The sequence below is a fragment of the Gadus macrocephalus genome, chromosome 13 (genome assembly GCF_031168955.1).
Source record: "Gadus macrocephalus chromosome 13, ASM3116895v1".
Classification (NCBI taxonomy): Eukaryota; Metazoa; Chordata; class Actinopteri; order Gadiformes; family Gadidae; genus Gadus; species Gadus macrocephalus.
The window spans coordinates 8,370,947-8,383,044 of record NC_082394.1 but is presented as its reverse complement, the minus strand read 5'-3'; the positions used below and the strand labels follow the sequence as shown (position 1 = coordinate 8,383,044).

Below are 12,098 nucleotides of genomic sequence, written 5' to 3'. Positions count from 1 at the left end.
TGTGAGCATCTTTCCTATTGGATAGTTTTTAGGATATTCTTCTGTGAAAATGGCGGACATACTTTTTATCCTGGGTGGAAAATATGATATTTTAGCATAGTTAAACCATTAAAAGTGTTTATGTAAACATTTTTAGCGAGAAATGTGCATTTTACTTTCATAATCGTCGTTCGGCGAATGTGAAGGATGTTTGGTTTGATAGATATGACGAAGAATATTTCATCGGGCGATAATGGCCGGCGTACAGGCATCCCGGGCTCACGAAAATAGGTGACATTGTCACGTTATTTAATCTATTGAAACGTGATCAGGTACACGTATTTCTAAATGTTCGTGTCAAAAAGCACAATTTTCAAACTCATGCATATCAATTGGAAGTATTTGTCGTGATTTGTCACTAAGCACGACTTCCATCTAAGGTTCTGTCCGGGAGCTTTCTCCCTATTGTCCCTTAAGGAGCTCCGTACAGAACATTTATTGTTAAAAATTGTCTGTGATAACTAAGAATATGACAGCTTTTCCAGTCTCACCAATATGCGCACAGATCGCACGGTTTGACACTTTCAAGATGCGTGCAGTAGCTAGGGTTGCCAACTTTCAGAAATTAAAATAAGGGACGCCCACCACGGGCCCGACTCCTGTGGGGCGGGGCGCCCGCAGCAGTGGTATGTTTTATTTTGTGCTGGTGTTTTTAGTAAAGGGTTGATCAAGAAAGGAATTAGTCATACTTAAATCTTGAAATGCCTTATTACCACATAACATTCTCTTATAAAGTGCAGTCAATTAAATCTTGAATGAAATCTCTTTGTGTGGCGTGTGCAGCAATGAACTTTTAAAATATAAACTAAATAAACGGAATGGCCCACTCCATTTGTTGGCCATTCTGGAGAAGATCCTTTCCACACATCCAGTGGATGCTGGGATGCTCAGGATGTGTCTGGTGATAGACAGCATGTTTGGCAGGTCAGCTACTCGAAAGAGAGCCACCCACCTGGCAGCCACACCTTTGGACTTCCATTCATCTTCAGCATCTTCTTTGAGCCTCTTCAGAATGGGTTTTGCTGTGGAGCATTCATCATAAAGTTCATCCATGTTGACTTTATGGATGAGGTTGAGCTTGGTGGTCACCCTCTCAATGTCAGTAAAGGTCATGGTGCCATGGTGCAGAGAGAGAGGTTGCAGTGAGAACAACCAGTAGTCTTCAGAAAAGTTGAACCATTTCTCAACATATGAGAGTGCTGTGTTGAGGAATGCAGTAAAATCTGCCCTTGCCATGTCAGCATCAAGTGGACGGAGATGCTGCAGCTTCAATTTAGTTAAGTAGCCATAGAACTGTTAATCTCGTCTCTGTGTGAGCTTTTGCTTGAAGTTTTCCATGATGGAATATAACTCAACACAGGTGGTTTCATCACTCTCCAGCTTCTTTACAACTTCCTCAAAGAGAGAGAGGATATTATTGCAGAGAAGAAGGTTGCATGCTGTCCTGTTGCATGCTGTCTGATGTCAGACAGCCCACCGTGCGCCACTGAAAACACTCGCCGACATATTTTACAACTTGCCTTGTAAACATCTCCACTGACGCTGTCCAGCCAAGGATGTGCGTCTTCCCACTCACGTCCGTACTTCTGCAAGCATTTACGCTTTTGAGGACGTGGTGGAGTATCGGGTGTAGCGGACATATTTAAAAGGCGCAGATTTTGTGAGCAGCGCCGGTGTGTGGTGTCTGTCGCTAGGCAACCGTGACCACCACACGCATGCGCAGACACACAGATGACCGGAGCGGGTCTTGCGTAGATCCCGCCGCGACAATTTTGCTGACCGTAGTATTCCCTGTGTTTTGTTTTGATCATTATTGTTAGATTTAGAATTTGTGTGTGTGACAGACATGTGTATTGGACATTTATGGAAATACGGAACAAATTGCGTCCCGTATTGGTTCAATACGGGACGCAACATTTAATTGCCAAATAAGGGACGATTCCGTATTTTACGGGACGGTTGGCAACCCTAGCAGTAGCCTACATACGCCCAATGACCATTTCGTGTGCATACGATACGCAAAACCCAGCATTAACTACTGTGGAGGGCGGATACGTCCATTTCGCGTGCATATGTGCATATGATACGAAAAACCCAGCATTAACTGAATGGGAGATGCAATATTTTAGGACATATTCACCATTTAACGTGTTTCTAATGACATTTCTAGCGAGAAATGTACTTTTCCCTTGAATAATCCTCAATCAGTGAATGTGTATGATCTTTATTAATCTTTATTATCTGAATGGGAAATGCAGCTCACGTGTTTCCTGCTTTTGTGTTATTAAACCGTTACTTTATGTAACTTTTAATGATATCATCTTGTTAGAAACACGTACGTTTTCGTGAACACTGGATTACGTCGCATTTCAACATAAAATAGCGTGTTATACACACACACACACACACACACACACACACACACACACACACACACACACACACACACACACACACACACACACACACACACACACACTGCATTTCGCTGCCAAATGAATAAATACTAAGGCAGAATAAAGAATAAATTAATTCATTATCATTCAACTTCAACATGCGTTATTACAGTATAGTGGTGGAGGGTTGACGTGTGTTGGCCAACCCGGAAGTGAGCGTCAACGGGTTTGACACTCTAGAAAAGCATGACACTCTAGAAAATGGTAACATGTATTTTACATGGTACACCTAGGTCTAGGACATGATCTCGGTGTAGCAAGAGGGCAAGCTTGATCTCATTGGACTCAGCTTAACGTGTAGATGCTAAATAACATGTAATTTGTCAAAAATCTCCATCGGGAAGCAAATCTATAGCTGGTCATTATTGATAAAGGCCTCCAAAATCGACAGCTAATTACTACCCCGAAACATATTCAAATATGATCATGTGTGGCACTGTTGCAATCGCCTCGAAACGTAGATGTCAAAGGACACCTTGTTTGCACCGTTACGTAACCGGGAAGATATTTTCATACTTCTAATGAATTGATTCATATTTTAAGGTTCTCGGAGTGAGACTTTAAGTGGCTACAGCAGAAGTGTTGAGACGAAAGATGATATCAAGACATTTATAGAATATTCCCATTCACATTATGATTCTTCGTCATAACATCCGACCAAACATCCTTTACAGTCACCAAGCGAGGATTATGAAAGTCCAGGCCCCCCCTTCCGGCACTCGGGGTCCGACTGGGCCAAGTTTAGGGCAGGAAGGGCCCCCCATTCCGGCCCTCGGGGTCCGACCGGGCCAAGTTTCGGTGCGGGGGTCCCAGTTAGGCCTTAGAATAAGGTATTCAAATTTCAGGGCGGTAGGACCTTCCTATCTCAAAAACTGTTTTTCCACCACATTCTGAACCATTAGGTCTTGCAGGTAACACTTCTGAGGGGCTTTGTCCTTTAGGCCGAAGCCCTAAAGGAAGTGATGCAATAGGTGACTGGGTCGACAACATTTAAGTATGCTTTACTTTGAGGTCTCTTATATATATCAAAGGGGGTCTCAAAGGACGCATACGCTTCAACCTGTGGCTCCAGCCCTACAGGAAATGACTCAGCAAGTGCTCCATCTCGTTGCACCTGCACCCAGCGGCTCGCTTGCAAGATTTTGGCCTGAAGTTCTTCCCAGACCTACACCCTAGCCATCCAACACGCATATCTTAGAATCAGGCTTCTCTTTAATAATGACAAAAAGCTATTAGAGAAATACACATTCACTTTTTGTTATCTCATAAGCGGCGTGGTGCCGGCTCCTTTTGACCTTTTGACCCCAGACTTCAAAAACGTGGCCACAGGCCAGCTGTGACTACACACATTAAGCCACAAATGTACACCTCCATCCCACAAAAAATGGGGACTAGAAACTAACCTCTGTCTTATGTACATTTACCGTACTGTGGGAGGTCATGCCCCTTTTCCGGCCTTTTCGAGATAGCTAGGGATGCTAAAATGTTTACACACATTTCCCGGGGCCCCGAGAACGACATATCCGAGATTTGGAGTTCTAGCCCTTAGGGAAAAAAAGTTTTCCCAAATGGACTGTCATTTGGACAAAGCCCCTCAGAAGTGTTACCTGCAAGACCTAATGGTTCAGAATGTGGTGGAAAAACAGTTTTTGAGATAGGAAGGTCCTACCGCCCTGAAATTTGAATACCTTATTCTAAGGCCTAACTGGGACCCCCGCACCGAAACTTGGCCCGGTCGGACCCCGAGGGCCGGAATGGGGGGCCCTTCCTGCCCTAAACTTGGCCCAGTCGGACCCCGAGTGCCGGAAGGGGGGGCCTGGACTTTCATAATCCTCGCTTGGTGACTGTAAAGGATGTTTGGTCGGATGTTATGACGAAGAATCATAATGTGAATGGGAATATTCTATAAATGTCTTGATATCATCTTTCGTCTCAACACTTCTGCTGTAGCCACTTAAAGTCTCACTCCGAGAACCTTAAAATATGAATCAATTCATTAGAAGTATGAAAATATCTTCCCGGTTACGTAACGGTGCAAACAAGGTGTCCTTTGACATCTACGTTTCGAGGCGATTGCAACAGTGCCACACATGATCATATTTGAATATGTTTCGGGGTAGTAATTAGCTGTCGATTTTGGAGGCCTTTATCAATAATGACCAGCTATAGATTTGCTTCCCGATGGAGATTTTTGACAAATTACATGTTATTTAGCATCTACACGTTAAGCTGAGTCCAATGAGATCAAGCTTGCCCTCTTGCTACACCGAGATCATGTCCTAGACCTAGGTGTACCATGTAAAATACATGTTACCATTTTCTAGAGTGTCATGCTTTTCTAGAGTGTCAAACCCGTTGACGCTCACTTCCGGGTTGGCCAACACACGTCAACCCTCCACCACTATACTGTAATAACGCATGTTGAAGTTGAATGATAATGAATTAATTTATTCTTTATTCTGCCTTAGTATTTATTCATTTGGCAGCGAAATGCAGTGTGTGTGTGTGTGTGTGTGTGTGTGTGTGTGTGTGTGTGTGTGTGTGTGTGTGTGTGTGTGTGTGTGTGTATAACACGCTATTTTATGTTGAAATGCGACGTAATCCAGTGTTCACGAAAACGTACGTGTTTCTAACAAGATGATATCATTAAAAGTTACATAAAGTAACGGTTTAATAACACAAAAGCAGGAAACACGTGAGCTGCATTTCCCATTCAGATAATAAAGATTAATAAAGATCATACACATTCACTGATTGAGGATTATTCAAGGGAAAAGTACATTTCTCGCTAGAAATGTCATTAGAAACACGTTAAATGGTGAATATGTCCTAAAATATTGCATCTCCCATTCAGTTAATGCTGGGTTTTTCGTATCATATGCACATATGCACGCGAAATGGACGTATCCGCCCTCCACAGTAGTTAATGCTGGGTTTTGCGTATCGTATGCACACGAAATGGTCATTGGGCGTATGTAGGCTACTCTGCACGCATCTTGAAAGTGTCAAACCGTGCGATCTGTGCGCATATTGGTGAGACTGGAAAAGCTGTCATATTCTTAGTTATCACAGACAATTTTTAACAATAAATGTTCTGTACGGAGCTCCTTAAGGGACAATAGGGAGAAAGCTCCCGGACAGAACCTTAGATGGAAGTCGTGCTTAGTGACAAATCACGACAAATACTTCCAATTGATATGCATGAGTTTGAAAATTGTGCTTTTTGACACGAACATTTAGAAATACGTGTACCTGATCACGTTTCAATAGATTAAATAACGTGACAATGTCACCTATTTTCGTGAGCCCGGGATGCCTGTACGCCGGCCATTATCGCCCGATGAAATATTCTTCGTCATATCTATCAAACCAAACATCCTTCACATTCGCCGAACGACGATTATGAAAGTAAAATGCACATTTCTCGCTAAAAATGTTTACATAAACACTTTTAATGGTTTAACTATGCTAAAATATCATATTTTCCACCCAGGATAAAAAGTATGTCCGCCATTTTCACAGAAGAATATCCTAAAAACTATCCAATAGGAAAGATGCTCACAGCGTCTATTAGAGACGTAGTGAGGCACCCCCCATTCCGTATGCAGAAGACGCCGAAGGGTACCTTTACCGTCACCGAGCGAATAAAAAGGGTACCTTTCCCGTCAGTCACCGACGCTAAAGGGCCTTTGCCAACAGTCGGTATTTGACGTTCTCGGAGTGAGACTGTGTTGTTCAGATATAGTGATTAGAATTGTTTTGTTTTGAAATCTCTGTTACAGCTGGTACAAAAGTTGGTATTTCAATCTAGTGCAGGATTTCAATATATGGCCAGCCTTAGTCCTAGGAACAAAGTGTTAATTAATCACAGGAAATAAATATGTTTCCAAGTTTCAAAAGAAAACCAAGCATCGGCATTAGTTAAATGACCAAGAGGCCATCTGATCAGGTTCATTGTTTCAAATTAAATTCTGATTATAATGATAGTTATAATGAGGCTTATACTTTTAGAAGTTAACAAACAAAAAAAATTCAGATGCTTAATAGTCATGACTTACAGATATTCAAACACTGTCCATTGTGCTTAACGAGTTTCTTTGAATAATCGGCAAGTTTACAATAAATGTAGACTTATTTTTAACGGTCAAATAATTAACATTAATTACATTAATGCAATGTATGTTAGCTATAGGGTTAGGGTTAAACCTTAAATATTTGTCATTAATGTTTAAGTATTGTACCCTTTTTTGTAAAATGTTACAGCTAAGGCCCACCACAATCCCAACCAACCATTCACTGCACACCCACATATAATTGTAGTGCATGATTATGAAAAATATCGCACACACATTACTGCCAGGATACTTGGTCTTTGCCATTTTCACAATATTTTAGAAAATCAGTTATTGATTATTATCAAATATGTACTGAAGTGCAATAACTTGCATGATGTTAAACAATTAATCAACATTGAAGCAAAAATAAATAGTACCAATTATTTTGTCAAGATTATGTAGAAAATCATGTTACTTCACACTGGTTGGAAACGACTGCTTTAGAGTATTGATAGGTTGCAGAAGTGGTCAAAATAATATTATGTTATCACCAGCTCCTGAGCGACCCTATGAAACCCGTCGGGCTCCCACAAGGCAGTTGCACTACAGACCCTTGGGTGGTGGCCACGCTTTCCCAGGGGTACAATCTCCAATTCCGATGCCGGCCCCCAGTTTTCAGGGGGATCAGACTGACTACAGTCAGCAATCCCACAAGGCAACAGGCCCTTAGCCAGGAGGTATCCACCCTCCTGGAGAAGAAGGCCATCGAGATCGTAGATCCTCAGACACAGCAAGGTGGGTTTTACTCAGTGTATTTTTCAGTTCCAAAAAAAGAGGGTGGGTTTCGCCCTATACAGGACTTAACAGTTTTCTGAAAGTATTGCCCTTTCACATGCTAAAGAGAGCGGAAGTGCTCCAGGCCGTTGCATGGCAAAGCTGGTTCACATCAATAGATTTAAAGGATGCATATTTTCACGTCCCAATGGCACCACATCACAGGCCATACCTGCGCTTCGCATTCGAAGGGCGGGCCTGCTAGTAACTGGTCTAGGGATACCCCATTTGGGTTATCCCTAGCCCCACAGATCTTCACAAGGTGCAGGCGGGCAGCGCTCGCACCAATGCAAGCCTCCGGAATGCAGATCCTCCCTTATCTGGACGAATGGCTTATTTGCACTCCAACCCGGGAAGGGCAGAGAAGGACACCACAGCCCTCCTAGGCCATGTGGAAAGGTTGAGTCTTACAGTCAACTATGGCAAAAGTTGTCTAATACGCAGCCAACAGGTTCAGTTCCTTGGCATAACCCTGGACTCTGTCCAAATGCTTGCCTTCCCATCTCCGCGGCGGGTAGAGGCCATACTCCAGATCCTCCTGCATTTTCGGGAGGACAGGATGGTAAGGTACAGCCTTTTTCTCAGGCTGTAGGGAATGCGGACGTCAGTAACGTCAATAGTGCCACTGGGCCTCCTCCGCGTGCGGCCGTTCCAAGTTTGGACCAATGGCCTCCACTAGATCCGAGGTTGCACGGATCCAGGAAGGTCAGGGTGTCCAGTCGATGCCTCCTGGCATTACAACCCTGGAGACGCATGGCATATCTTGCCAAAGGTGTCACACTGGGTTCGATCCCCTCACGCCGCGAGGTGGGTGTGACCGATGCTTCGCTCTCTGGCTGGAGGGCAGTGTGGCAGCACAGGGTGGTGAGAGGGCTCTGTAGTGCGCAGCACAGGACACAGCACATAAATGTGCTCGAGCTCTGTGCTATTTATTTAGTGCTCCGCGAATTCCTGCCCTATTTGGGGGGCAGACATGTTCTGGTACGATGCGACAACAAGTCAGCTGTCTACAATGTCAACCACCAAGGGGGCACAAGGTCGGCTCAATCATTACAGGTTGCACAGCAACTTCTTGTATGGGCTCTCCCTTACTTTTCCAGCCTCAGGGCTATGTACCTTCCAGGGCCACAGATCCCGGTGGCAGACTTTCTTTCACGCCAGGGACCTCCGTCGGGGGAGTGGCGACTCCACCCAGAGGTAGTAGAGGCAAAATGGAGCAAATATGGCACAGCAGAGGTGGACCTGTTTGCCACAACACATTGCCCTCTCTGGTTCTCTCTGTCAGAGACAAGTCCGATGGGACAAGATGCCTTGGCACATCCATGACCACGTCAGCTCCTTTATGCCTAACCGCCATTTCCACTGATAGGGTTAACTCTACACAGAGCTCAGAAGGGGAACCACAGACTCCTGCTGGTTGCCTCATGGTTAATTTTTCTGGCCGCCCGCCTGACACCACTCCGTTCTGCCTCAGTCCTGTTCCCTGGCCAGCCGGTCACCCCGTGCTCTGCCCCAGTCCATATTTTATGGTTCCCTCCTCCTGGCTCCCCTACACATACTATTTGGGTTTGACTTTCTTTTTTTTTGCATGTCGTGGATCGCCTGGTTGTCGACCCTTAAGGGAGGGGTACGTACTGTCATGGTCTGTCTGTTTCCTTGTCTTGTTGGTGTGTTTTCCTGTTTTACTTTGGTACCTCTTTCTTGTGTCTCCCAATGTCCTTTCAAGTTTCTGTCCTGTGTGATTACTGCTCCCTCCCCTAATGTGTTTCAGCTGTTCCTTGTTGCGTGCCCTGTGTTTGCTATTTAAGCCCTTGTCTTTCCTTTGTTGCCCGTCGGATCATTGTGGTTGTGGTGAGTTGTGTCCTGTGTTACCTGTGTTACCTGTGTTACCTGTGTTACCTGTGTTACCTGTGTTACCTGCGTCATCTGTGTTCTCGGTGTTCCTTGCCTTTTTGCGTTAATAAATTACCCTTTACCTGAACGGTCTGCTATTGGGTCCTACCTGCCTGCCTGCCACCCGCTAACAGTGACATAACTAAAGCCTATATCAGCAGGTTTGTGGCTAGTGATGAACCCTATTAGATACCTGTGGATGCAGTCTCACCTCAAGAATTTCCTGGGTGCAGCAGAATGAATTACAAGTATATATGCAGTAGAATTCCCATCTGGTATTCATTTACACCCACAGATGGAGTGTTATCTGAGCATGCGTGTGCTGAACATACATGGAAGTGGAATATGGAACAGTACATTATGTAATAATAATATAATAATAATACATTTAATTTAGAGGCGCCTTTCAAGACACCCAATATACATGATGTACATGTATATTATGTACACGGAACAGTATATTATGTATTTGTTACGATCAAAATAATGAGAACTGAATTGGATTTACACCTAAATATCTGTATCCTGGAGAGACGTTTCACAACTTAAAATAAAATCAACACTCGAAGATACAGTGCAAATTTACCAAAAGTTTAAAAGTTTATTTCGTTTATTTAAATGATGGTTGTCCCTTTGTAGAAGGGACCGAAGACTATAACTAATTACTTTTATTGAGAGAGTTATCAACAGAACTATTTCAAATATGTAATCTACATAACAGTGAAATCAATACATTTTTGAAGATAGAAAGAGAAACATTTGAAGCAAGTGTGTTATAGTCCCAGAGTTGACATGCAGAAAGTCAGGGCAGAGGGAAAACTGATATCTGGTTTTCACGAGTTCAGTGTTTGTCAGATCGAGTAGAGTTAATATGCTGAAAGTTCAATAAGCTTTTCTAAATGAACGCGGCACAAGACATCATGAGGAGGTCTTTAGACTAGATTGAGGGCCAGTAATTTTCCTCTTTTGACACAACAAGTGCCTTTTCAGGTACTTCCGGAAGGTCTTGTCTCGCAGGCCATACACAATGGGACTGATGAGCCTTGGCAGGATACTAATGAATACAGACACAGTGAAGCGTATGGCAAGCACCGCAGCAGGGAGGAGGTTGGTGAGCCCAATAATGACCAGGTGGCTGACATAGGTGAGTATGCAGAGGACCAGCTGGAAGCCGTGGAGGATCACAGTGTTCCTGCCTTTCTTGGCATCCAGTGAGGCAGCCTTGGCGGCAAACAGGATATTGAAGTAGGTGTAGAAGAGGACGAGCCAGACCAGGACCAGGAAGATGCTGTTAGAAACGTCTCTCTTCTCCTTGAAGTACGGATTTCTGAACACTGTGGTCGACACACAGAAGACCCTGGAATGGAGGAATTCATGGGACTCTGTCCCAAGCATCACAAAGAGATCTGGTAGGACGGTGAGCCCACTCATCAGCCAGATCAAGCCAATGACCAAGTAGGTCTTCTGCACATTGCAGATTTGGGCATGGTGGAGAGGAAAGCAGATGGCGATGTAGCATTCCATCGCCAGCACCGCGAGTGTGAGGGGTGTGTTAAGGTCAGTCAGGAGGGCTATTATCAACAGCAGGGTACAGAAGGGCACACTCATGTCTAACATGATGTAGGTGAGGACATGAATGAAGCCGAACAGGGTCAGAAGGATCATATCGTTGATGACCAGGTGGATGAAAAGTATGTAACGGGGGTTCATGTAGAAGATCTGGACAGAAAGGTCATGGGTTAAAACTCTTTAACCTAAACTTAATGATTAATGCCATGATTACTTGCCTTCTTTCACAAAGACCTGAATCCTTCCCTTGACCTTACCTCAACAACACATACATAACCTTAAAGGGCCCCTACTTTCCCAACAGGTTTGAGGCTCATTGGAAGATATTTCAAAATGGATCCACTGGTGACATCACAAGTGAGGTGTTAATCTTTAACAGATAAATTGACTCCCCAGTTCCCCGTATGGTTGACTGTACCAACTGGTAGGCTGGACTGGATCTATCCATTATACATCTGGGGGGACATCATCCTTTATCGGGATTTCGGCGGAAGTTTTTGAAATGGCTTGCATTCATCAGCCTCACACTATAACCACCCTAACCTCACCAACACCCAACATTAACCACCTAAACCTCACCCAAACCTCTGCAACCATAACTACCCAAACCTCCCCAAACCTAAGAAACCTGAACCAACTAAACCTCATCGGACCTTAACTGGCCAATAAAATAAAATGAAGAGCTTTAAATTAATGTAAGCTGATTTCTAAATGACTTGTGATAATTAATCGGCCCCACACTTTAATCACCTAAACTTCACAAAAAATTAGAGCTGTCAAGCGATTAAAATATTTAATCGTGATTAATCGCATTAATGTCATAGTTAACTCACATTAATCGCGATTAATCGCAAATTATTTTTCTATGCTAAATATCCCTTGATTTTTTTGTCCCATAATTCTTCTCATTTTAATTCTCTTATCAACATGGTGAAGTGCATCGGCTTGCCTTGTGCAAATGATTTTTTATTGATAACAACATTGGCATATACTGATCAAAACAGGACGATACAAAAAAAGAGCCTATAGTGCAATTAAACGACTGCTTTGAACAAATGTAATTTGAACATAGCAGTCAGGCTACTGCTTCTTTGTTTTGAGCCAAAGAAAAAAAACAAAAACGTTTTTTTTTTTTTTTAATAAATAAGCTCTACAAAAAATACATAACCACCTAAACCTGACAAAAACCTATGCAGCCTTAAAGTGATGGACGACAGAAACTATTCAACTTATATTAACCATCTCATATCAC

At 43.4% G+C, this 12,098-nt stretch overlaps 1 protein-coding gene across 1 annotated transcript; it reads right to left on the bottom strand.

The window, feature by feature from the left end:
• Nucleotides 1–9,936: 9,936 nt before the first annotated feature.
• On the bottom strand, nucleotides 9,937–11,368 carry LOC132470878 (odorant receptor 131-2-like). Its single transcript, XM_060069801.1, has one exon. It carries the CDS (start codon nucleotides 10,985–10,987, stop codon nucleotides 10,196–10,198), a length of 792 nt encoding a protein of 263 aa, XP_059925784.1. The 5' UTR covers nucleotides 10,988–11,368; the 3' UTR covers nucleotides 9,937–10,195.
• Nucleotides 11,369–12,098: the final 730 nt, after the last annotated feature.

What these genes read in the sequence shown, in the direction of transcription:
- LOC132470878 (XM_060069801.1), bottom strand. Translation starts at nt 10,987, where the DNA reads ATGAACCCCCGTTACATACTTTTCATCCACCTGGTCATCAACGATATG.